We start from the raw sequence: 22,508 nt of genomic DNA, 5'->3' as shown, positions 1-22,508 counted from the left end.
AGGATCATCATGTCCACGATTCCTCTATTCACTCCACAGTAACCATCTTCTCAAAGCCTTACTGGGTAGGCTGGAATGCATGCACATCCTCTAACGCTGACATACTATTTTTAAGACCTACTTAACAAGTTCTGTTGTGCATCTGAGAACCTGTATTAGAATTCCTCAGGTCCTAAGCTTTGGTCCATTCAACATTCCCTTAATAGGTTCCAGAAGGTCACTTTTGTAATTTATATTTGGTAGAACAGCTATTTTCCTGCTTATCACTGGTCTTCCAGATCATTTATTCCATGTCATCTACGATTAGCCACACAGTATTTTTTCAGTGGTGAGGGAAGATGCATTTTCTCTTACTTTATTTTCATGCTTTTCTTACAATGCAGGTCACATACATGACAACTTTTAAAATAAGTTTGCTGTGCAAACCTTTTGCTGACATCTACGGCACACCTTAGTCTTCAGGTTGGGCTTAAGTGCTCAGCATTCTCACAGAAGAACCTGAATGGGGCTTTTCACAGCTCCTTTTCACCTCCTCCCTTCTGAAAGTGTTCAAGCTTCTGGGAAGTCACTTCAATCACTTCCCTTTTCACCGTGACTTTTAAGCCACAGAAATGACTGTCTCAGCCCGCACCATCAGAGCTCTACCTGCACTTGTTACTTCTGTAACAAGTCATGATCTCTGTACCCGCCCACCACCAGTCAGTATTCCCTACTACTCCAAGCATGCCGAGTTTGCCTAGACTGTTGCCTTCCTGCAACTCTCAAAACACCTCAGAAACACTGATCTGCTGCTTGGGTAGTTAGAAATATTCTTTGTGATACATCACACTACAGGAGAGAAAGGGAAAGTAGAGGCTGCTTACTCTTGTAGCTACTGAAAATTGTGAAGAATATCCATAAATATATTTTTAAAGTCATCTAAGCCCTTAGGAATCCATTTACACCAAAAAAGCACTGAACCTTTTGACAGTAACCGTGTTTAGTGTTCTGTTGCATAACAACTTAAACACTTATCCTTGCTTCAGAATCATGGAAGTCATCAGCTGACACTCTAGCACAGTACATGCCTTTGCTGAAAAGCGTTGCTCCCTCAACTCATGCACAAACCCATTTTTAAGAGTGAAACATCTTCTTTTTAAAAGAAGTCAGTTATAAATAATTTATTTAAAGATCACAGGTGCACTACATGTGCACACAGGTACATAGCAAAGGTGCACTAAAATAGACCTAGAGTACATTTTACAGACTAAGAAATCTAATAGATGATAAACTTCTGGAGAAAAGGTTTTCCTTTCTGGCTAATCAGCTCCTCCCTGAGATCTGGTGGAAAGAGATATATCTCTCAGTGAGGTGTTCCATGTCTAACTCATTTCTGTGACATACTTAGACAATAACATATACCTGCAAAACAGATAATGGAGCAAAATACAGAATTCTATAAATTATAGAATCACAGAATCGTTTGGGTTGAGAGGGACCTTTAAAGATCATCTAGTCAAACTGCCCCTGCTGTGGGCAGGGAAATCTTTCTCTAGATCAGGTTGCTCAAAGAGGCATCCAACCTGACCTTGAACACTTCCAGGGATGGGGCATCCACAGCTTTTCTGGGCAACCTGTTCCAGTGCCTCAACACCTTCATTGTACAACATTTCTTCCCTCTGTCTAATCTAAACCTACCTTTTTTCAGTTCAAAACCATTGCCCCTTGTCTTTATACACTAGAGGCCTTGGTAAAAAGTCTCTCTGTGTCTTTCTTATAAGCCTCCTTTATATATTGAAAGGCTGCAATAAGATCTCCGCAGAGCCTTCTCTTCTCCAGGCTGAACAACCCCAACTCTCTCAGCCTTTCTTATAGGAGAGGTGTTCCATCCTTCTAATCAATTTCACAGCCCTCCTCTGCACCCGCTCCAACAGGTCCATGACTTTCTTGTACTGCTGTTGTGGTTTAACCCCAGCCAGCAACTAAGCACCACACAGCCACTTGCTCACTCCCCCCCACCCCTCCCTGGGATGGGGGAGAGAATTGGAAGGGTAAAAGTGAGAAAACTCGTGGGTTGAGATAAAGACAGTTTAATAATTGAAGCAAAATAAAATAGAATAGTAGTAATCATGGTAGTAGTACTACTACTAATGATAATAAAATAATAATAATTCAATAATAATATACAAAGCAAGTGATACACTATACAATTGCTCACCACGCACCAAACGATGCCCAGCATGTCCCCGAGCAGCGATTGCTGCCCCCCGGCCAACTCCTCCAGTTTATATACTGAGCACGATGTCATATAGTATGGAATAGCCCTTTGGCCAGCCTGGGTCAGCCCCCCTGGCTGTGCCTTCTCCCAGCTTCTCGCTGGCAGGGCAAGGGAAGCTGAAAAGTCCTTGACTAATCTAATCGCTACTTAGCAACAACTAAAACATCAGTGTGTTATCAACATTATTCTCATCCTAAATCCAAAACACAGCACTATACCAGCTACTAGAAAGAAAATTAACCCAGCTGAAACCAGGACAACTGGGGAGTCCAGAGCTGGAACGCAGTACTCCAGGTGGGGTCTCATGAGAGCAGAGTAGAAAGGGAGAATCACCTCCCTCAACGTGCTGGCCATGCTTCTTTTGATGCAGCCTAGGATACGATTGGCTTTCTGGGCTGCAAGCATATGTTGCCAGCTCGTATACAAAAATATGAAGATATGTTAATGTTTCCTTCAGGTAAATAAATTCTGACCTGCTCAAAAAAACTGTATTTTTTAAAAATTTGTAGCCATAAACTAGAACCCACCACTGATAAGTAATAAAATTGCATTAATTTCTTTTTGTTTTACTCCCCACACATACATTATAAATGAATGAACTACCTTCACACTTACAAGATAAAAGTCAATGTGTCAGTCTGTAAGTTCAAGACAAACTATTTTTGATTAATATAGACAGACCCTGCATCAAGTAAATTATTTTTTATTATACATTGGTTAAAAGCTGCTGGCATTAATGAGCTTTTTTTCTTCCTTACACTTCCAATAGTTAAGATGAGTATTTTTCCATATATTTTACTTTTGGCCCATGGAACTGTTTAAACACATGGAAATATTAAGAGCTAAGATAAAACCTTAAAAAATGACGGAGAACACTTGAACAGAGTGACCCTTAGGTGTAAAAATGCTGATCAAAATCACGCATATGAATTTATGAGGATTTGAAATGGAAGATGGGACACGTGTTTAGATGATTCATAAACAGTCACATCTAAGCTAATACAAAACAAGTGTCTGTAGCAAGGTACAGTAGCAATGATGAGAAAACAGCACAAAAGAAAAAGCATTTGATTAACTAGGAGAAAACATAGAACCGAAAAGTTGAACACCATACCCAAGCAACTATTTGCCATAATTTGATAGTCCTCCTTTTTCCTGTTTCATTCTTTCTTCATGAATTCACAGAAGAAAAACTGTTTTCCTATGTGTACAGCTACAAAGCACAGATACAAACTGCCTGATGGATGTTCCAATTCAAAACTCTTCTGTGACTTGCCAATGTACTAATTTAGCAAGCTTTTTCTTTCTTCTCCTCAACTTTCTTCCTGCTCCAAATGCTAACCCTATAAAGGCCACGTTAGTGCAAAAGGTGCAATCTGAGTTATATGGAAGTTGATAGGTGTATTGATTTGTTTTAGTAGGGCTTGGGTTTCATCCACATAATCTAACAGGAACATTTCCTCATGACACCTTTTCATTAACACTATACCCTCTGTTACATAAGTATCTCCCAATTTGCTACAACACATTTGGAAAGAAATACCTGGCTGGAACGTCATAAACAATTAGTCTATGTATTAGCTAGAAGACAGTTCAGCTCAATCCTTTCTATGCTCTTCAGGTTTGTGTGAAAGTCCAAGCTTTTATGACCAAGCGGGAAGGTGCAAAATACCCAACAAAGCTTTTCTGAGTGAGGCAGTTCATTGATTTGAAGGACACTTCTATCATACAGTCTTACAGACCTACACAATAACTCGTGATAATAGCAATAGTTCTCCATCACTCATGACTGGAGACAGCAATACATTCAGAGAATTTGTGTTAATGCTAATGCTCATGACCAGTGAATATGCTAAACATAACGGAAGAAAGGAGCTGTGCTGCTCTGCCTAACAGCTGTGCTAATGTGCTTCAATTAGAGCATGTCTCTGCTATTCCAGATGAACACATATCTTCACACCAGTGACTTTAAATAGTGCTGAGCTGTGCAGTTTTCCTTTGTAGTTAAACATACATTTAGGAATATGTAAACACCTCTAAACTCATTGTAACTGGCTAAACAAATCAGACTTCTATACAAATCTTCAGAGAGTAAAGATTGGAGCACCACTATGTCTCCATTCCCCAATCAACAGTTCAACACAAGCAAATAATGCTTACGAAAGTTAAGCACACTGACAGTGTGAATGAAAAACTTTGGCAGGAAAAGCAGTGTTGGATTTCCATTCTGGAAAGCACACTGGGCCCAATTCTAACAAAACAGTTACAAAAGTAAGCAAAAGAAAGCAATTGCATTTTAAGTAAATGGGGCTACAAATGTAAATATGTCTTAGAGAGAGTCAATTCATTTTTCCCTCTCATATATATTATAAATATTACTTATTTCCTTCTTTAAAAAGAGTATTGGTATTAGTTTGGATTAAACAGAAGTGATGAAGCAGAGGGCTGAATGGGAGGAAGAGAAAAATCATCATCAGGTTGGAGATGGCACAAGAATATTATAGTGGTTTTAGAGAAGGAACTACCTTTGCCTTCACAACTAATTTTCTATTCAGTAAAATAACACTACCTACCTTACTCCTTCACACACAGAAACATATGTAAAGGTGAGGGAAATAAGGCAAAACAGAGAGTGAAAGTATGGGAAAGTGACAGACAAAAGAAAATGTGTAGTGTGTAGCAAAAACAGCATTTCCCAATAGCAAAATGACAAGGCAGTCGTAGAAGATTTTCAAGTTTTTAGGACGCTTATAGCCTAAGCTTATACTTTGACTCACAACCATGTTGTGTCTGTTTTTGAAGCAGAACTCCCTCCTCCGCTGAAGGAAAAGCTCTGCCCTGAGCAGTAACCACTGCTGTAAAACCTGCCTTTCCTCTCCACTCATCCTTGGGGCTCCCTTCCCATTCAGGGGTGGCACAAGACATAGCACCGCTGCTCCCTGCTGCTGGCACATTTCATGGACCTAGGGGCTGATCCAGACGAACTGTGATGGCAGGCTAGCTTTCTAGAGAGAAGTTTGGTCTGTGGCATCAGCAGGGTTGATACCAGAGGTCAGCCTCCAGCTGAAGGGCGAAGACACAAGCCCACACTGGGACCTCTCCTATTGCTCAAGCTAAAAATGAGAAATCAGAATCAAGAGCATGTCCAATTTCACCTGGCCCACAGGGGCTATTTAACAGACAGAGATTGGGCAGAGTAATAAATAAGCAGCCTGCTTTCTACCAGCCATATTGCCTTCCTGAAAGAGCAATTCATATGTCTCAGAGTAGCTATTCAAGCCTCAGAAAGGCTACTGAAGCAGTTCCTTGGTAGGAAACCTTGATAATGGCTTGGGTCAGCAAAGATACCACAGCCAAGCAATGAATTTGACCCATGTCCTGCACAGTAATCATGAATCCTCTAATAAATGCAAAATTATAATTTTCCTATTGCATGACTATTAAATACCTGTTAGATGATGGCAATTACACAGATTATCTTTCAGCTGTGAGAGAAATTAAGTAATTTTGAATTTTAGTTTCAATTGAAATAATATGTACCCATGTCGTTGAAATAATATATAATACAACATAACCACATGCTCATGATAATCTTGAATTTACATGCTGTCAAACTTTGCCCTGGAGTCCTGTCTTTTTCTGGGTATAAGTGACGGCATGACAAAATGTTCATTAACAATTACCATGTGCAAAGCTATCTCCCATGACAAACATGGGCAAATAAGAGTGGAAAAGGAATTTGGTTTGTAACAACACAAGAGTGGGACTGATTGGATAAGACTCTTCAACCACGCAGCCAATGCTTCTCTGGGAAAGCCATGTCAAATTAAGAACAGGGAAAAATCTTTTGTTTGAACAGAGATGACAATTCAGCTAAGGGTTAGTAAGAGAAAAAGAACAAAATTATAATAGTGGTAATGTGCAGCAGACTGACTAGTGGACATTGCTAAGTGCTTTCAAACACACAGGTAAGTTTGATTTAAATTTATAAAATACGCATTTCAAAAACCTATGGAATTCTTAATACTTTATGAAAGCGTTACTACAACTTACAATTGAGTATCATTTTTCCTATGAAAATTGCAACAGAATGTTACTGGAGTGGTGTAATTGAAGTTAATAACTTGCTTTCTAGCTTTCATCATTAGATCTAGTCTTCCCTACTGATGTGAAAATGTTTTTAACAGTAATGCCCAGTAAACATATTTCTATAACAGAAAAAATCCTAACGAATTTTCTCTTTGCAAAACAATGCAAATGCTGTCATGTTCAGAAAATAAAAAAAAAAAAAAACCAAAACAACAAATAGATGAGGAATAAGAATAAAATGCAGCGTGTCCACTATGTATATTAAGGAATTAGGAACACAATAATGGAAGAACCTACTCGAATTGTTAAATTCTGTCTTTGCCACTTCAGAAAACCATGGAATAATTTATTTGTTCCCCAGAACATCTATTCCACAGGTCTGTATTCTTGAGAGACCATTTTCTAACACCTTATACCAACTGTTAAATCTACCCTAAAAAAGACAAAAAGAGACAACTATGGGACATTCTGCTCCCTGCTATGGAATATTATATTCTGTGTCCCAGCAACAGGAGGAAATTTATAAAGATGATACCAGGATGAGGACTATGCCTTGTACCATGGAGCATTTCATTAATGGCACTGATACTAAAACTGATATTGAAAAATGTAGCCTGTGAACTTAATATGTTCTGGATGCTCTTTGCTCATTGGACTGATAAACAGGTTAAAACTGCTTTCAGCTTGTGCCCAACTCCCCGTGAAGGCTGAAGTCAATAATGTCTAACATCAACTCTGGATAGATAGAGTAAAACAACATTTTCAATGCTATGTTACTTGTTAGACTAGCTTCAATTATATAGAAGAAAATTTGACCTCTTTTGATTTAATCAATACAATCTGAAGTCTTCCTTTTAGAGATTATTATATAAAATATCCATTACAGGCCCTTAAATTTGATCAACACAATGAACCAGAGCAGCTTAGTCAGATATAAAAGCTATTGATTTTACCATAATAAATCCCACAGTTGTCATTGAATTAACCAACCAGAAGAGCCAGGCTTCATACAAATAAAAGTAAACTACTTTAGTAAAATAAGGAAGCAGAAGATTCTACAAAACTTTTAAGCAGCTAAAAAGCATTCACCAAGGCATGCGCAAGCATGTGTTGAAGAACATGACTGAATAGAAACAATTTGCTGCATCACAACTTAATGTAGAGCTCAAAAGTGAGAGATGGCCTTACACAGTCCTTTAAACATGAAAAGCACACTTAAACAATACACGGGAGTCCACATGCTGCCATGCCAAAGGACTAGTGCCTTTAAAGAAAACTGTTGCTCACTTTTCACATCCTATTAAGGATGCAAACAATGCCAACCATAATGCCAATTAGCAGCAATGAGATGTGATTGGAGTTCTGCCAAGCCCACCAACTGGTTTCACAAGGACATGCAACAGACCAAGAAAAAACTGTTTTCAGCCACTGCTACACTTGGTCAGAAACAAATACATGGTATTTACGTGAAAGGATGCAGAACCCACTACTGATTTTACAAGCAATAACTTCCCAACAGAAATTCCTGTGGTTTTCAAGTGAGGAGATTAATGGATGTTTTTCCTCCAGAAAGATTTTCTGTCTTTAGCTTGCCTTCCTCCAGGATTTTCTGATATGACAGCCTTGTGCATTAATTTCTCTTTTCTATTACATATTTCAGAAAGGAATATAGAGAAATATGACAAAACACTTTGTCATGATTGGCCAGTATTTCCCAAAAAATTTAGAGATGTGTCCTCTCCATTGTATAACTTGTTTTATGTTCTTTTGTGGGTTTCATGCACTCTAAAATGCACCAATAGAGGCATCCAGCAGGTAGGTGTCTACTATTATGACTGCTGTTATAAATCAAATAAAGAAAAAAAGGAATTATGACAATCCTGAAACAAATCAGCTAACCAGTTCACTAAACTGTAGGATTAAAAAAAAAAAAAAAAAAAAAAAAAAAGGCTGTATAAATGCAGGTTAAAAAACTCTTTTAAAAGGAAAGGAAATACTTGTCACTTTCTTGATTAAAGCCTTTACACAAACACTGAACTCTCTTACTTACAATTATGCTAAAAGTCATGGTATATTGCCAGTGGCTTTACTAAGTTACCATCAGCCATGTAATTAACAGTAATTTGAAGTGAGATCTTCAGTCTGAATTCAAGTTACTCAACTTCAAGTCATCAGCGTTATAGAAATGAAGTCTGTTTACACATTGGCACATTTCCCAGATATTTTGTACCCGGAACTTGCTTTGCATATTACAAACAAGTTTATAGAAATTGAAAACAAAAACAGAAAGGCAGATTTCCTCTTCTCTTTCACCTCTGTTTCAGAGGATGATCATTGTACCAAAATAGCAGCAATGGCTTAGCAATCTCATGAGTTAAAACCAGGAGATCTCAGGCAAATTTTGTGCTCTACAACAGCCTTTCTGCATTACCCTTATTGGTGAGGAGCCTACTACTCTCTAAATGGATTCAGTAGGAAAAGGATAGATGTTCACTACTAACAATATCAGAGAGCTGAGATTTCCAAATGCATCAGCCAAATCTTCCTCTACCCATATCCTCTCAAACCCAACCTTCTTCCTCCCCAGAATTCATTCAGTTCACCTTCTCATTGACTCCACAGCCAGCCAGTGTCATCCCTATGGATATGCTCCCACTGTGAAACGTCCCTGGGGACTCAGAGAAACCCACAAACAACAGCGGATCAACTCCTCTATGAAAACTCATGACAAGACCCTGGCAGGCAGCAGAAATCCCAATTGCCATCAATGGTCTACAGGTCAAGCTCTGTGTTTTGTTCCCAGTGCCGGCTTACAGCTATCCCCCATAGCCAGCCACACTGCACCATCTCCTCAGCACACAGGCTCCACACAGCATGGCTTACAACTACGTTTGTGAGGTTTCATGCAGCCATGTAGCTTCCCATTTGGTGCAGGCATGCATGCCTCACTGTTTAGAGAGGAGAACACACTACAGCATTGAGGGGGGGGTTCCCTCCTTGATCCTGTCTTTATCAGCCCTCAGGGTTTTCGCTTTAGTGATTTTAAAATGACTGCTAGCTCTGCAAAGGAAGATAAAAGGAAACACTGAGATTAGTTTCTGAAAGATTCTTGTCATTGAGAGCTATGTTCTGCAGTCTATCTTCTCACGTCGTCTTCTACACTCTGTCCTTTACAGACTAAAGGTGAGAAAGGCCTCACCTGGAAAGTTCATGCCAAACATCAACCTTTCAAACAGTCTGCCAAGCCCACAGATGGACTTTACATTGTAGCAGCAGTTTGGAACAAACACAGGATACTGCCCTCTTACCCCTTCTGCATGTTAAGTTTCATCTGAAGCTAAAGATTTCGATACAAGCATAAGCTGTGCCACCTGTTGGTTTCAGTATGACTCTGATACACCCACTACTTCTTCTCTGCCAACACTTCTGGTGAGTGTGCCCACATTTATACTGAGATGGAAAAAATAAAAATAAAAAAACCCTCATGAGCCTTCAAAATGTTCTGAAACCAGCAGTTGCACTTGTTCTCAGTAGGGTCTTATCTCAGATCCTTTTACAGGTCTTCTTTGCTGGGAAGTTGTAAGAGAAAATGATTACTCATTCTGGTTGGAAATTCCCCTGTATCCCACTGCTAGCCAATAAAGTACAATTAAATTTAAAATGAAAGGCAAGTTCTAGCAATAACTTTCTCTAAGTCATTTTTCTTTGACTACTTCACTAAATATATGCTTCAAAAATGCAAATGATGACTCTTGTTCCCACTAAATGCAGAATGGAAAAGGTAAATAAGCTGTCTCCACAGTGCTCATGAGGCATATCAACTATTATTTCAATGCAGAAATATTGTTTAAAAAAAGGTCAAAATAATAGTAATGATTTTTTACATTTTAGAAGTAGTGGTTATTTTCTTAATTTTTCCTCTGGCCCATTAATTCACTTGTTGAAGACTGAAGGACAAATCTCATGAATGGACTTCAATAGAGCAACCTTATCCTATTAAATTCATAATGTGAATCTACACACAATGTTAATCTCCCATACATGTATAGACATGTCCTTATGTCTACACATGAGCATAAGGACAGCAGGACACCTAAGAACAGGATTCACGGGAATAACCTCTGCTGAAAGAGATGTGTAAGAGTATGCACAGCAGAGCAGAGACTTCAGTCTAGCCTGGGAAGGAAATGAGGACTGGTGAGATATTTAAATCTCATTCCATCCAAAATGCAGGCACCTAGCATCTAATTCAACTATGGTACACCTTCTAACACCAAAGAAGCAGAATCCAGACCTGTCACCTGGTGAATCAGTTATTTTCTTTCAAAACATGTTCTATGATTAAAACATCCCCATGCATGACAGCACTGACCTGAACAACTGTCCTCTTTATCTCCCAAGTGTCTGAAATACAGCAATGGTCACTCTTTCTTGCTTTCTAACTCAGTCCCTTAATTCTTTGATGCAAACTTAGTCTCTGAAAAGCCTATACTTGGCTGATGCAGCAAATACACAAATTCCTTCCCCCACGTGGTGGGTTGACCCTGGCCAGCAGCCAAGCACCCACACAGCTGCTCTCTTGCTCTGTGCTCCCTCCTTGGTGGGATGGGGGAGAGAACAGGAAGAGCAAAAGCAAGAAAACTCATAGATCAAGATAAAGACAACTTACTAGGCGAATGAAAGAGGGGGTAAAAAGGCAATTGCTCATCACCACCCACAAGCAGACTGAGGTCCACCTCGTCTTTCAGCAATGGTCACCTTGGAAGACAACCTCCCCCCCTTCTTCTTCTGCTACCACAGTTTTATTGCTTGCTGAGCATGACGCTATATGGTATGGCATTTCCCTTTGGTCAGTTCAGGGCAGCTGTCCTGGCTGTGACCCTTCTCAGCTTTTTGCCCGCTACCAGCTTACTCACTGGTGAGGGAAGAGTAAGACATGGAGAAAGCTTTGAGGCTGTGCAAGCACTGTACAGCAACAGCCAAAACACTGCTGTGTTACCAACACTGTTTTACCCACAAAACCAAAACACAGCACGTATATTTTGGTACAGGGCTGCCATGAAGAAAGTTAACTCCATCCGAACCAGACCCAGTACACCTCAGAAACAGGAATGAACAGGACTTTTTCTCCTACACAACGGAGAAATACTCTAAACCACAGACTCCTTGTGTAAAAGGAAGAGACAGACTGCTTCCCCACAAGCTGTGTTTGGGAGGAAGGCAGCCATTAGCCTCAGCATTTGGTAGCTTCAGACATAAAATGCCTAAATGCTACTCAGTGCTTCTGACTTGAACCACTTAAGTCTTTCTCCATATATAAACAAGAACCCAGGGACTTAAAAAAAAAAACATTAAAGCATTCTTGAAGAAACTCATGTGCACTAAAAAGGGAGGCTACAGAAGATACTAAGTCAAACTGCTCCTTCCTATACTGACAACACTGAAACTGGATTGTCCCAGTGTATTATTTCACTGAAGGACTGGACTGTTTATTCATTTTCACAAACAACCCAATGACTTGAATTGGAGTAAAAGGTAACTGACAGCACCTGGTGACATCATCTTTCATCATGTCATCTCAATCTAGCTCTGTGTCGTGGTTTAACCCCAGCCAGCAACTAAGCACCACACAGCCGCTTGCTCACTCCCCCCCCACCAGTGGGATGGGGGAGAGAATTGGAGCGGTGAAAGTCAGAAAAACTCGTGGGTTGAGATAAGAACAGTTTAATAATTGGAGTGATATGAAATAGAATAGTAGTAATAGTAACAATAATACAATAATAATATACAAAGCAAGTGATACACTATACAATTGCTCACCACGCACCAAACGACGCCCAGCACGTCCCCGAGCAGCAATCGCTGCCCCCCAGCCAACTCCCCCAGCTTATACACTAAGCATGATGTCATATGGTATGGAATAGCCCTTTGGCCAGTCTGGGTCAGCTGTCCTGGCTGTGCCCCCTCCCAGCTTCTTGTGCACCAGGCAGAGCATGGGAAGCTGAAAAGTCCTTGACTAGTCTAAGCACTACTTAGCAACAACTAAAACATCAGTGTGTTATCAACCTTATTCTCATCCTAAATCCAAAACACAGCACTATACCAGCTACTAGGAATAAAAATCAACTCTATCTCAGCTGAAACCAGGACACTCTGCTAGCACCAATGTGGCAGCTAGAAGTGTAATAGAGAAGAACTACAAAAGGAACAATCACAGGCATGTGTACCCATTTCTGTCTTCCCTCTTTTGGTTTGGGCTTTTTGTTTTGTCCCCTTATCCCCCCCCCCCCCCCAAAACATGTAACAAAGATCAAAAGAGAAAAAAAAGCTTAATCTTTTACATTTTCTTTTTCTAACTATTTTTGTTATTTTCTTCCAAATGAAAGGATCAATTTGGAAAAAAGTTCAATAAATATATCTAGAATGAATAGAATTTATCATACGATAACATGGTACCATAACAACTCTTCACTGTTACTGAAAAGCTCAGATGCAAAGGCATTTTTAGCCAGACGGTAGTGGGCAAAAAGCTGGGAATGGACACAGCCAGGACAGCTGACCTGAACTGACCAAAGGGAAATGCCATACCATATAGTGTATAAAGCTATAGCTTTGTTTGCTTATTTCCACATTACCTCAGTAATTAACTAAGCATTTGAAGAAATCTGTTACTGGCTGGATGCTCAATACAACAGCTCCTCATTATAAAAGTTCAGTAAGATCAAACCTAAATGCATATGTCTTTGAATACTCTTGGTAGGCACTACAATCAAACCAAAAAATAGCAGAATTGTTATTATTATAAGTTTTACCTTAGAAACATCACTTTCGAAAAGGAAGGAAACTTGACAGAACTTCCTCATGCACACATGTATTATACAGAATCAACAGATAGCTCACTTCACATGCCAAAAAAAGAGGGAAGCTACTCCTCATCCTATTAATATCTGCCCAACATGACTCTGTGGACTGCAGTCCTCTCTGTATTCTGCTCCTCAAGTACAGACTATAAAAACTGTTTCTGGTTTGCTTCTCAACTCCACAGCTACAATTCTTGTTACAGGAGTATGATATGGCCAAATGAGAGTTAATTAAGCACACTGTTATAGTTTTCAGAAACACAGAAATTAACAGATTTTATGCAAGTGAAGATAAAATAAAAAAAACCTACAATTGAAAAATAATATTACAGTAGCAAAATAGTTTTCAAAATAAATAAAAATCTGCAAAAACACTGTATGAATAAACTATGTGTAATTTATTCCCTGCTTAGCTGCTAACAGTCATTAGCATTAGCTACAGTGCTGCTGCTCAAAACTAAGCAGCAAAACTTGAAAATGAGCAATTTCATTACGACTTTTCTTATGACTGATTCTGTTGCTCTCCTCTAGTTGAAACCTGAATTCAACCTTAGAAGAGTAAGTTCTACAAGTCTTAAGTATATACATTGCTGATAATCAGGAACAAAGCAGTTACCACAGCAAAAGGGACAGAGGGGGAAAAAAAACCAAACCAACCAAAAACTCACAGAACTTTATTACCAAAAGTAAGTAAAAATAAGAATAATGGTTCCTTCCCTGCAACCGTGACCAGGCTTTTCATGGCCTACTTTGTGGAATGGAACAGGCAATGAAAAATATAAAAAGCAGACAGTTTAGTGCACACTCAGTTTTGCCCTTGTGTCCTCCTCTACTTTAACTGTGTTTGCCCCCATTGAAAAAGCTCTCCTTTCTCTCAAAAAGTGACGTATCTCTTGACAGACCTTGCTAAATCTTCCTGAAACACAATAAAATAGGAGATCTCATGCAAAGGAAATAAATGCTCATCCTGAGAAACTCTGAACCAGAGGAGGAGGCACCCTCATGAGATGCATGGGCTCGCAGCCCTGGTAATTAGCTGCTGGCCTGAAAGATCAACCCTGGAGAGTCTGTGCTTTGGGAATGGGAGCATCACCTCCTGCTGTCCTATTAGCACAGGATCCTGGGATGTGAAGAACGACTTCACAGAACAGATTACGTTTTGAAAATCTAATTGTTCTGGCATCCCATTTGTTTGTATAACTTACCAAACAAAGTCAGCTCTACTGATGCGTTACACAAGGGCACAAGGGTACTGTAATATAGAACTCCTATTTTAACATCCACGTGTATGAAAAATGGGACTGAACTCCACTGAAAAGTAGGGAAATGTGTGAATTTTTTTCCTAATATTTTGAATATTTGTATGACATGATGCAAAAGACATGGTCATTTTATATTAAGTATAGCATTGTATTTTTAGCTTAATGGCCGTTTATTTAATCTTTTGTTTTCTGCAGTGACTATTTATTAATCCATGTACTCCAAAATGTCTTTTCTTAAGTGAAGTCTGTTAGCAGTAAGAAAAGAAGCAGAAGTGTTTACAATATAGACTGCTCCCAGCAATTGTTTCTTTATTCGCACAGAGCTGCTGGAGATCTATTTGATTTCTGCATGTTTGAGTTTCTCAAAGTATTTTTTCTGTAATTCCCACAGCAAAGGACTCTGGAGCCATGGTGAAGTTGTGTAAAAGGTCACTACATTCAAACAGCAGCTGTTTGCTTTTGCTAATAACGGAAAAAAGACTCTGCACTGAAAAGTGACCATAAATAGGCACAGCATACTCTTTACACAGGCAAAACACAGATTTCAGTGGGAATTCTGCCATGTTTAATGCAGGATCAACTCTAATACTGCTCTTTCGCAGGCAGTAGCAAGAAGAAAATAAGTTGAGCACAGGCAAATCCCACAGGATGTCCACGTGATTGTTCCATGCCCAAAAGACAGGAAGGAATCTTCTGTGAAGCAATTTCAGCGACACTGCTGCTGAGTGACTAATAGTTCACGGGATGGCTCCAACAGGAAAAAAATCCAAGAAAACATTCTTACACATAAAGATAAGTGTGAGAACTTTATTTTGTAGAGTTGGGAGAGGAAACATGAGAAAAACTTCTCAGAAAACTACTGTATTGTAAAAGACTGTACTGCTTGGCGGGAGGGGTGGGTGCCTCTTCAGCATATGTCTTCAGATATTTGCTGGCAGAAGCAGGAGAAGAAAAGCTGGGCAAGGCTCTGGGAGTTAACTCTGGCCTTCACCTAATATACCAACAACATGCTTAGTCTCAGGAGCCCTCTCTACTCCCCTCCATGAAACTGCAAGGCAGGATCCATAGCAGAAAGCATCTGCTGATCCTACTTTCAGGTTTGGTTGTCTGCTACCATTGCAAGTAAGCAACAAGATCTGGACTCTAATCCCAGCAGCCTCAGTTCCTGTTTGCCTACTGTTTAATGCATATTCCATTAGAGCTCTGCTACTGATATCAGACTCTATACAGACACTGTCCACACCTCAAACAGTATCATCTGACTTGGAAAATATTACTAAAAATAATCCTAATGAAAGAGTTCAGCATTAAATCTCAGGCATATTAATATATGAAAGTTTCTGAAATTTGTTGTTATATTCAATTTAAAAAAAAAAAAAGAAGTTTTGTGGTTTGCTCATTATAATTACTTTACAATTAACCTTCCCAGCAGTGGCATTAGAGAGCAAATAAATCCTTTTAATCAGTTAAGCTTTTCATTTATAGATTCAAGTTCCATCTTGAACGCTGTTACGTATTGTTTACCTCAATTATTTTGTCAATAATGTGTGCACAATTACATTAAAAGTTCCATAAAACAGCTTTTAGAAAGACTTCATGAAAAAATCATGCAACTTCCCCCAAATCACTTTCCAAATCTAATATTCTAATTTGAAATACAAACTTGTTGATCAAGAAGTACAAAAGCAAAATAGAAAAAATAAATTACCACTTGATCTAAATCTACTGAAGTAAAAGATCTGAATTCAATGTCCATTTAAGATATGCTACTGATTAAGAAAGTAGTTATCATGTTGGACTTAGTATTTACATAATCTGTTCTCAAAACTTTGAATCCCTCTGAGATTTTAGAGGAGTGGCCATCACTCACAGAAGTTTAATAAGGCATGAAATCTGCAAAAAAGCAATTTCTTTTTCAAACACTACATTACCTTTTTTATGACGCAAAAAGTGCCCAAATGGACAAGAAAAAATAAAGTCTTTCAAAATGATCACAGAATGCAGTTATTATTCTACTATTTGATCAAAAGCAACACCCAAATACTATGTGCTGCTCAGAAACTTTCTTTCATTAAAAGAAGGAAAAATACGAAAGAGAATATCAGTGCCGTATGTGACTGCACCAAAACTGCCCTATTATTACATAAAACAGTACATAGGAATACAGAATTTGGCCTCAGTAGATCGAAACAGTCTAAGAAAGTTAATGTTCTGTCTGTAGAAACTGCCTGTGCCTTATGCTTTAAAGACTGATGAAGGAAAAACCTAATTTGCCTGAACAATTCGGCAGTGTGATACACACAAAAAGGAATAGAGACAATTCCTTCCAAACGTTCTGGCCACCAGCCTGCACCCTTCAGCATTAAATGTCTCTATTAGTACTTAATTTATCAGGTTGGTATTATGGACTGTATTGATAATTAGTTACTAAATGTTTTAGCCCACAATACACTGCATTTCCATATTTTTAATAAAATTTCAGGTGCATTACATCAAAGAACTCTTTATATTATTGAAATTTACACTGGAAATTTATTTGTTCTTCCAAAAAAAGGAAGACTTTATAACTGTAACTTTTTAGGATAGATATCTTCTTGGTTTAGGCAGTTTTCAGGCCTGTATCAGTGGTTTATATTTTTAGATTATGAAGACCTGTAGTTGCAATACAATACTTTAAAGTTTCAAATAAAAGCCTCATTTCAACCAGCTGAATGATATGGATGTGGTATAGCCCTTTAGTATACCACATCCACATATATCTGTAGTATAGGAAAAACAGCATGGATGCATAAGTCTTCTGAAACAGCTCAATGGAATCTTTTAGCTTATTAAACATAAAATTGTATCTTTTTTTTTGTCTCCATAAGAATATGGAGAATAAGAATAATTCAAGTTGAGGATTAGTTCTTCAGTAGACCCTCCTGGTATTATGTCTTTGGCATGGTCTAACAAAAATCTCACTGTGTTTAAGTTGTTACGGATTTGGGAGGGTTTCAATATATAAAAAGCACCATAAGACCCACACTGACTCTTGACCGATTCTCTTATCATTAAGTCTAATTTAAAACAGCTCTAACTACCTTCATATAAATTATCATTTAATGCAATATATGCATACTCAAAGAGTAAAGCCAGAATGCTTTGGAATTATCAAGGCAAGAAACTGGAAACAGAAGAAGTGAATACTTGCTTGTGTGGAGGTTAAGAGGAGTTTGCGGATGTTACAAATTACTACAGGACAGCTATTGCAAATGCTACATTCCCCTGTGTCTGCTCTACACTTTTGTAGCCTTCAATGAAAATCATTGAGCTACATTCGAACACAAAGATACAACTATTTGAGAATGCTCACAACCTGCAAAACAAAGGCTGCAGATGCAAGTAGTTTCCTTGTGTAAAGTAAGACAGTCTACAAGAACTGCTTCTTGCAGTTCAGCTTTCCTTATCATGCTTTCATCAATAAATCAAGCTTCATCTCCCTCTTATGGCTTAAGAAGCTGAAAGATGTTGCATAAGCCTTTCATTTTCACAGTCTTGCACATATGCTCAGGCACCCTATGAAGGAGATTAGATGGTCTGCACAAGTCTTACTGTGTGTTTTAACATGCAGGTTTTGTCGATAGATTTCTTGGTTTTACTTCTCATTCAGCTAACAGCAATCTTCACATTATGTTTATTTTACCCTTTCTGTTTTGCAGCACAACAGGCCTCTACAAGGTCATCACTAAAGGTCACATAACATGGTCACAATGACTTAAAGTTGCAAGGAGAGAACTTGCAAAAGCATCAAATATACAATCGAATATATCAAAACAAATACACCAAATATAGTTCAGATTCATAAAACAATGACTGTTTTATAGGAGTTCCTTTTAGGTAGTATCTCTTCAGAGGCTCATAAATCATCAGTGTACATTGAATTTGAAATGAACACGAGCACAACAGATAGAATTATGAAGATTTTTCTTAAAACTAAGTATGTAAGTTGCACACACTGTTTTAAATGGCAGCAGACTTAGCTGTTCATTAGTTTCAAACTGAAGTTAGCACTTGTAACTTGCTTAAACTTTCCCAAGTCTTACTGCTCAAAATAGACTGTTTTGATAATCATGTTATGTAGCTTTAAATTTTACTTTATTTTTCTAGTTAATTTTACTTATTTGTAGAAAATATTATTTTTTAGCTCAAGCACATTTTCATTTAAGAACAGTTTTTGCTTAATAATTCCTCATAATACCATGGTATTCCATTTGACATATAAAACTAACAGATCTTAAAGAGATGTAATTCAACCTGTAAAGAGCCTATACTCCTTCCTTAGGTTTAACTTCACAGTAATACAAACCTCATTATTATCAGGTGGTGTTTTAAGACTGCCTTCTAAGAAATCTAAATAATATTTGTTCCAAATGTATTACCGCCAACTGTATCACTTCTAAACTTGATTCACGAAGTCATATTCACCTCATACAACCTCACTTCACAAAGTCAAGAGTTAGACCAAAGATAAATTTGACTTAGACCAAAGATAAATTTGACTTCTTGTTTTGTTCTTACTCAAATTACAAAAAGGAACAGTAAAGAATACATAATGATATTCAGTTACACAAGAACAAAAAAGGGAAAGCAAGGTGATTAAACAGCAAGGTTTGAAGTGGAGGACCTAAAGTTTAGAGCACAGATTCAAGAACCTAACAAATTTGTGCAGTCATATCAGATGACACTGATAGGTATAATCTGAAATACAGTATAGTCTAAATTTTCAACACCAATTCTGATGGCAGAGCTTTTGTTACCTTTCTTTCAGAGAGACAATGCAGGTGCTAATTCATTTTTTAAGACAAAGACCCCTAAGGGACCTTCAAGTTGGTCAACTGAAAGACTGCACATTCTGAATTACCATTCACATTTGATAATTTTGCTCAGATTTAGCAGATGGAAATGAGAACAGCTGTTTGTAAACTGGAAGTAATCTTATTTATTCAGATTTACACACATGCAAAAGCCACTACACCTATCCATGTGTTATAGGTATTTTGAATACTTGAAAATTCAACACAACCAAGCCACATAAATAGCTAAAGTGTATCTGTATAATAAAACAACTATCTAAACAACTATGGAAACTGAGCAACTCAGTAAAAAATTAAACGATTTCCAAAGAATTTCCAAATTTCAAAGGGAACAAATTATTTTCTTCCAGTGCCAGAAGTGTACCACATGAAGAACACAGCAGTTAACCTATTTGAGACATTGCAGAAGAAGAAAAGCATATTCAAAGGTCCTAATATCGTAAAGAACAACATATTTCTAAGCTTTAGTCTCATACTCTCATACTAGATTGCGTAACAGTTCAGACATCCCCTCTTATCTCACCTCTGCTGCTGTAACAGAAACAACTCTGAAGGCAGACACATAATCAGTAACTGGTGTACGAGCCAATACTAACACTCTAAGGCATATCCCAAAACCCCACAAAGTGACAGCATAGTCCAAGGAACTCAAGCTGAATATTATCATACCGTAATAATTCACTGCACAAACAGATATTGCACTACCATCATCTTATGAATGTTTTTCATGCATAGCCCTATATAGTCTTACTTGTAGTGACAAAGACATTGCAGCCTTCATCTGACAGTCTTGTTTAATTATGGGGTTGAAAAAAAAGTCTCTGCACAAAGCACGGATGCATTTTTTTTTAATGACTGGTTACATTAATGTTTTCAGTGATTCTGATCAATGTTTTTGAATTGCCCAAGCATCTGGCCAAATTCAAAACAAGAAAGTTTGCTATAAAATCCCAGATGTTTTAGGAAGGAGCTCATTATTTTCAGATCTACCAGACTTCATTATTTACATGGTTGTTACCCTACCCTCTATGCTATATAAATTATATTTTCTATCTCCATAGTCTTGCCTAAAAGACGACATGTGGCACTTTCATTGTCCTCTGATTTGATGACTCACAGGTATCTTTTGAGTTCAGACTATTTTTTTATTAATTTATCACTATAATACCATAAAAAAATTTTGTACATAAAAGTGAAAGTGAAAAGTTATTGTGCTAATGCATTTCAGTTGTTTGCAGGCTAAATGAGTGGGTGACATTTACTACCAAACAAACTTATTTTATCATAAATGCAATCCATTACAACAATAATGGAAACATCATACTCCTTTTAACATTTTGCTTGAGCTTTTTTCTGCCTGCTAGGAATTCTAGTTATGAGCTTCATTCTGCCAAGGACAGACTAGTCTTTTCCATACACTTACCCTCTGACAGCATGAATAAGCCTCAGTGATGGATAGGCAGTTCGCACTTTCAATTTATTCTTAAGGATTAATGCATTAACCCACTCCACATGCTTCTCTCCGCCTTTGACCATGAAAGCAGGGATCCAAAGGACACTGTCATTCAGCATGGATAGTCTATGCACAAATTTTTCTCTGTCACTCTCATTCCGAAAGCCTCCAAATGCTCTTTGTACAACTGATGGGTTCATGGTAATAAAATCAGATTTAGTTCCCACATCGGCAGCAAACTCCACCACAGGAGCTAGATTGCACCTGAAGAGGAAGAAATTAATGGAAAAATGAAAATAAATATGAAACATTAACTCAGAAAAATGTGTGCATGAAGGGAAAGCTGAAAATGAACACGCAAGTCCATTTCAATTTAACATGAGAAAAAAATACCAGTGATAACAGGTGTGATAACATGTAGCATTTCACCCAACTTGGACACTCATTAGGCAAATTTCTTAAAAACATTAAATGTACATAATGCTGCGAGAGAAAAAAGTTCTTTGTACATTTGAAAACCATGTGATCATGCTTTAAAACGCACTGACAGCTAGAGTAGCACTTATGAATAAGAGTATGCTTTCTTTTCATTAGTGTTCATTTGTCATCATGTTACCAACAGCTCACACTCTTAAAGGAAGCCACGCCAGCCAATTAAGGTATAATTTATACAGGTTAGTCATTGCACTTTTTTTTATAATACAGTATTTAAATATGATTTACATATGAACTTTACCCCATGTTAAATGAGTTTTTGCTATTTTGGTTTCTAATATTATCAGTGCGGCTGATTGGATGTTTTGAAACTCAGTATTTTCATTTCATTCAGAAATGAAATTTTTTGCAAAAAGTATTAATCTTTCCATTTTTCCTTGATGTCTCATTTTCAAACCTTGCTTAATTTTGCAGTAACTGTGCTTTTTTCTAGGCTTGAGAAAAAGGTCTCATCAATCCTTTGTTCAGCATAGTTTTCTACCTCAGTTATAAATACACACAGATATGTAATCACACAGAGGTAGCCTTCTCCACGGGCAGCACTGGATGCAGGTGACAAAATGCAATTCAGAAATTGTGATTTCAGTGACCAGTATAATCTGACTGAAGCAAATCACCTCCACAACATCCTCAGTGAATTAGCCTGTACCTGCTATGCCCCAAGTAAGTATCTTGACACAACAGTATTTTCACAATTTAACAAATTGCTCTGTTGGGGTGAAGGAATGTTGGGAAGAAGCAATGTTGGAACTAGGTCCTTCAAAACATTTGCATGTTATTGTATTCCTAATATAAATAGTATTCTATTAGTTCTGCAATTCTTTTCTGGTACAGTAAACTTTTTACTTAAGCTTATCCTCTAGCATCTTCTAATGGCCAGATCTCCAATATCATATAAAAATAACTGAAGTCATCAGGGCAATATTGATTAACACCAACTGATGACTTAGTCCGGATTGATAATACTAATTCCTCAGAACATAATTTTCATTCCGTAACTATCAGCTAAAGAAGTGGTCTTATCTTCTTCAGAAAGAAATGTTCTGAACACCATAAAGCCTATATATTCTTAGGAGATAAAGCTGTCCAAGTTTCTGATGACATGTGAGGCAGATGTAAGCTTTCTCAGGAAACATATTTCCATTCTTCAGTATCGTTACGCATCTATTTCACAAATGATCTGCAGGCTGCTAAGAGTAATGTTTTTTAGGAAGTGGTAGTTAGGGCACAAGAAAAACT

General features: G+C 37.8%; 1 protein-coding gene across 2 annotated transcripts in view; it reads right to left on the bottom strand.

The window, feature by feature from the left end:
- The window catches only part of ST8SIA4 (ST8 alpha-N-acetyl-neuraminide alpha-2,8-sialyltransferase 4), a 61,028-nt gene that overhangs the window by 14,572 nt on the left and 23,948 nt on the right, over positions 1 to 22,508 (bottom strand). For both annotated transcript variants that reach the window (XM_087742466.1, XM_087742467.1), the window contains exon 4: positions 20,745 to 21,038. In XM_087742466.1, the coding sequence (XP_087598592.1) occupies positions 20,745 to 21,038 (294 nt within the window). The remainder of the gene's footprint in view (positions 1 to 20,744; positions 21,039 to 22,508) is intronic.

The sequence above is a fragment of the Nipponia nippon genome, unplaced genomic scaffold (genome assembly GCF_047370975.1).
Source record: "Nipponia nippon isolate SJK-2023a ecotype South Korea unplaced genomic scaffold, ASM4737097v1 scaffold_8, whole genome shotgun sequence".
NCBI lineage: Eukaryota > Metazoa > Chordata > Aves > Pelecaniformes > Threskiornithidae > Nipponia > Nipponia nippon.
The sequence above is the reverse complement of the archived record's forward strand: the minus strand, read 5'-3'. Positions and strand labels throughout refer to the sequence as shown.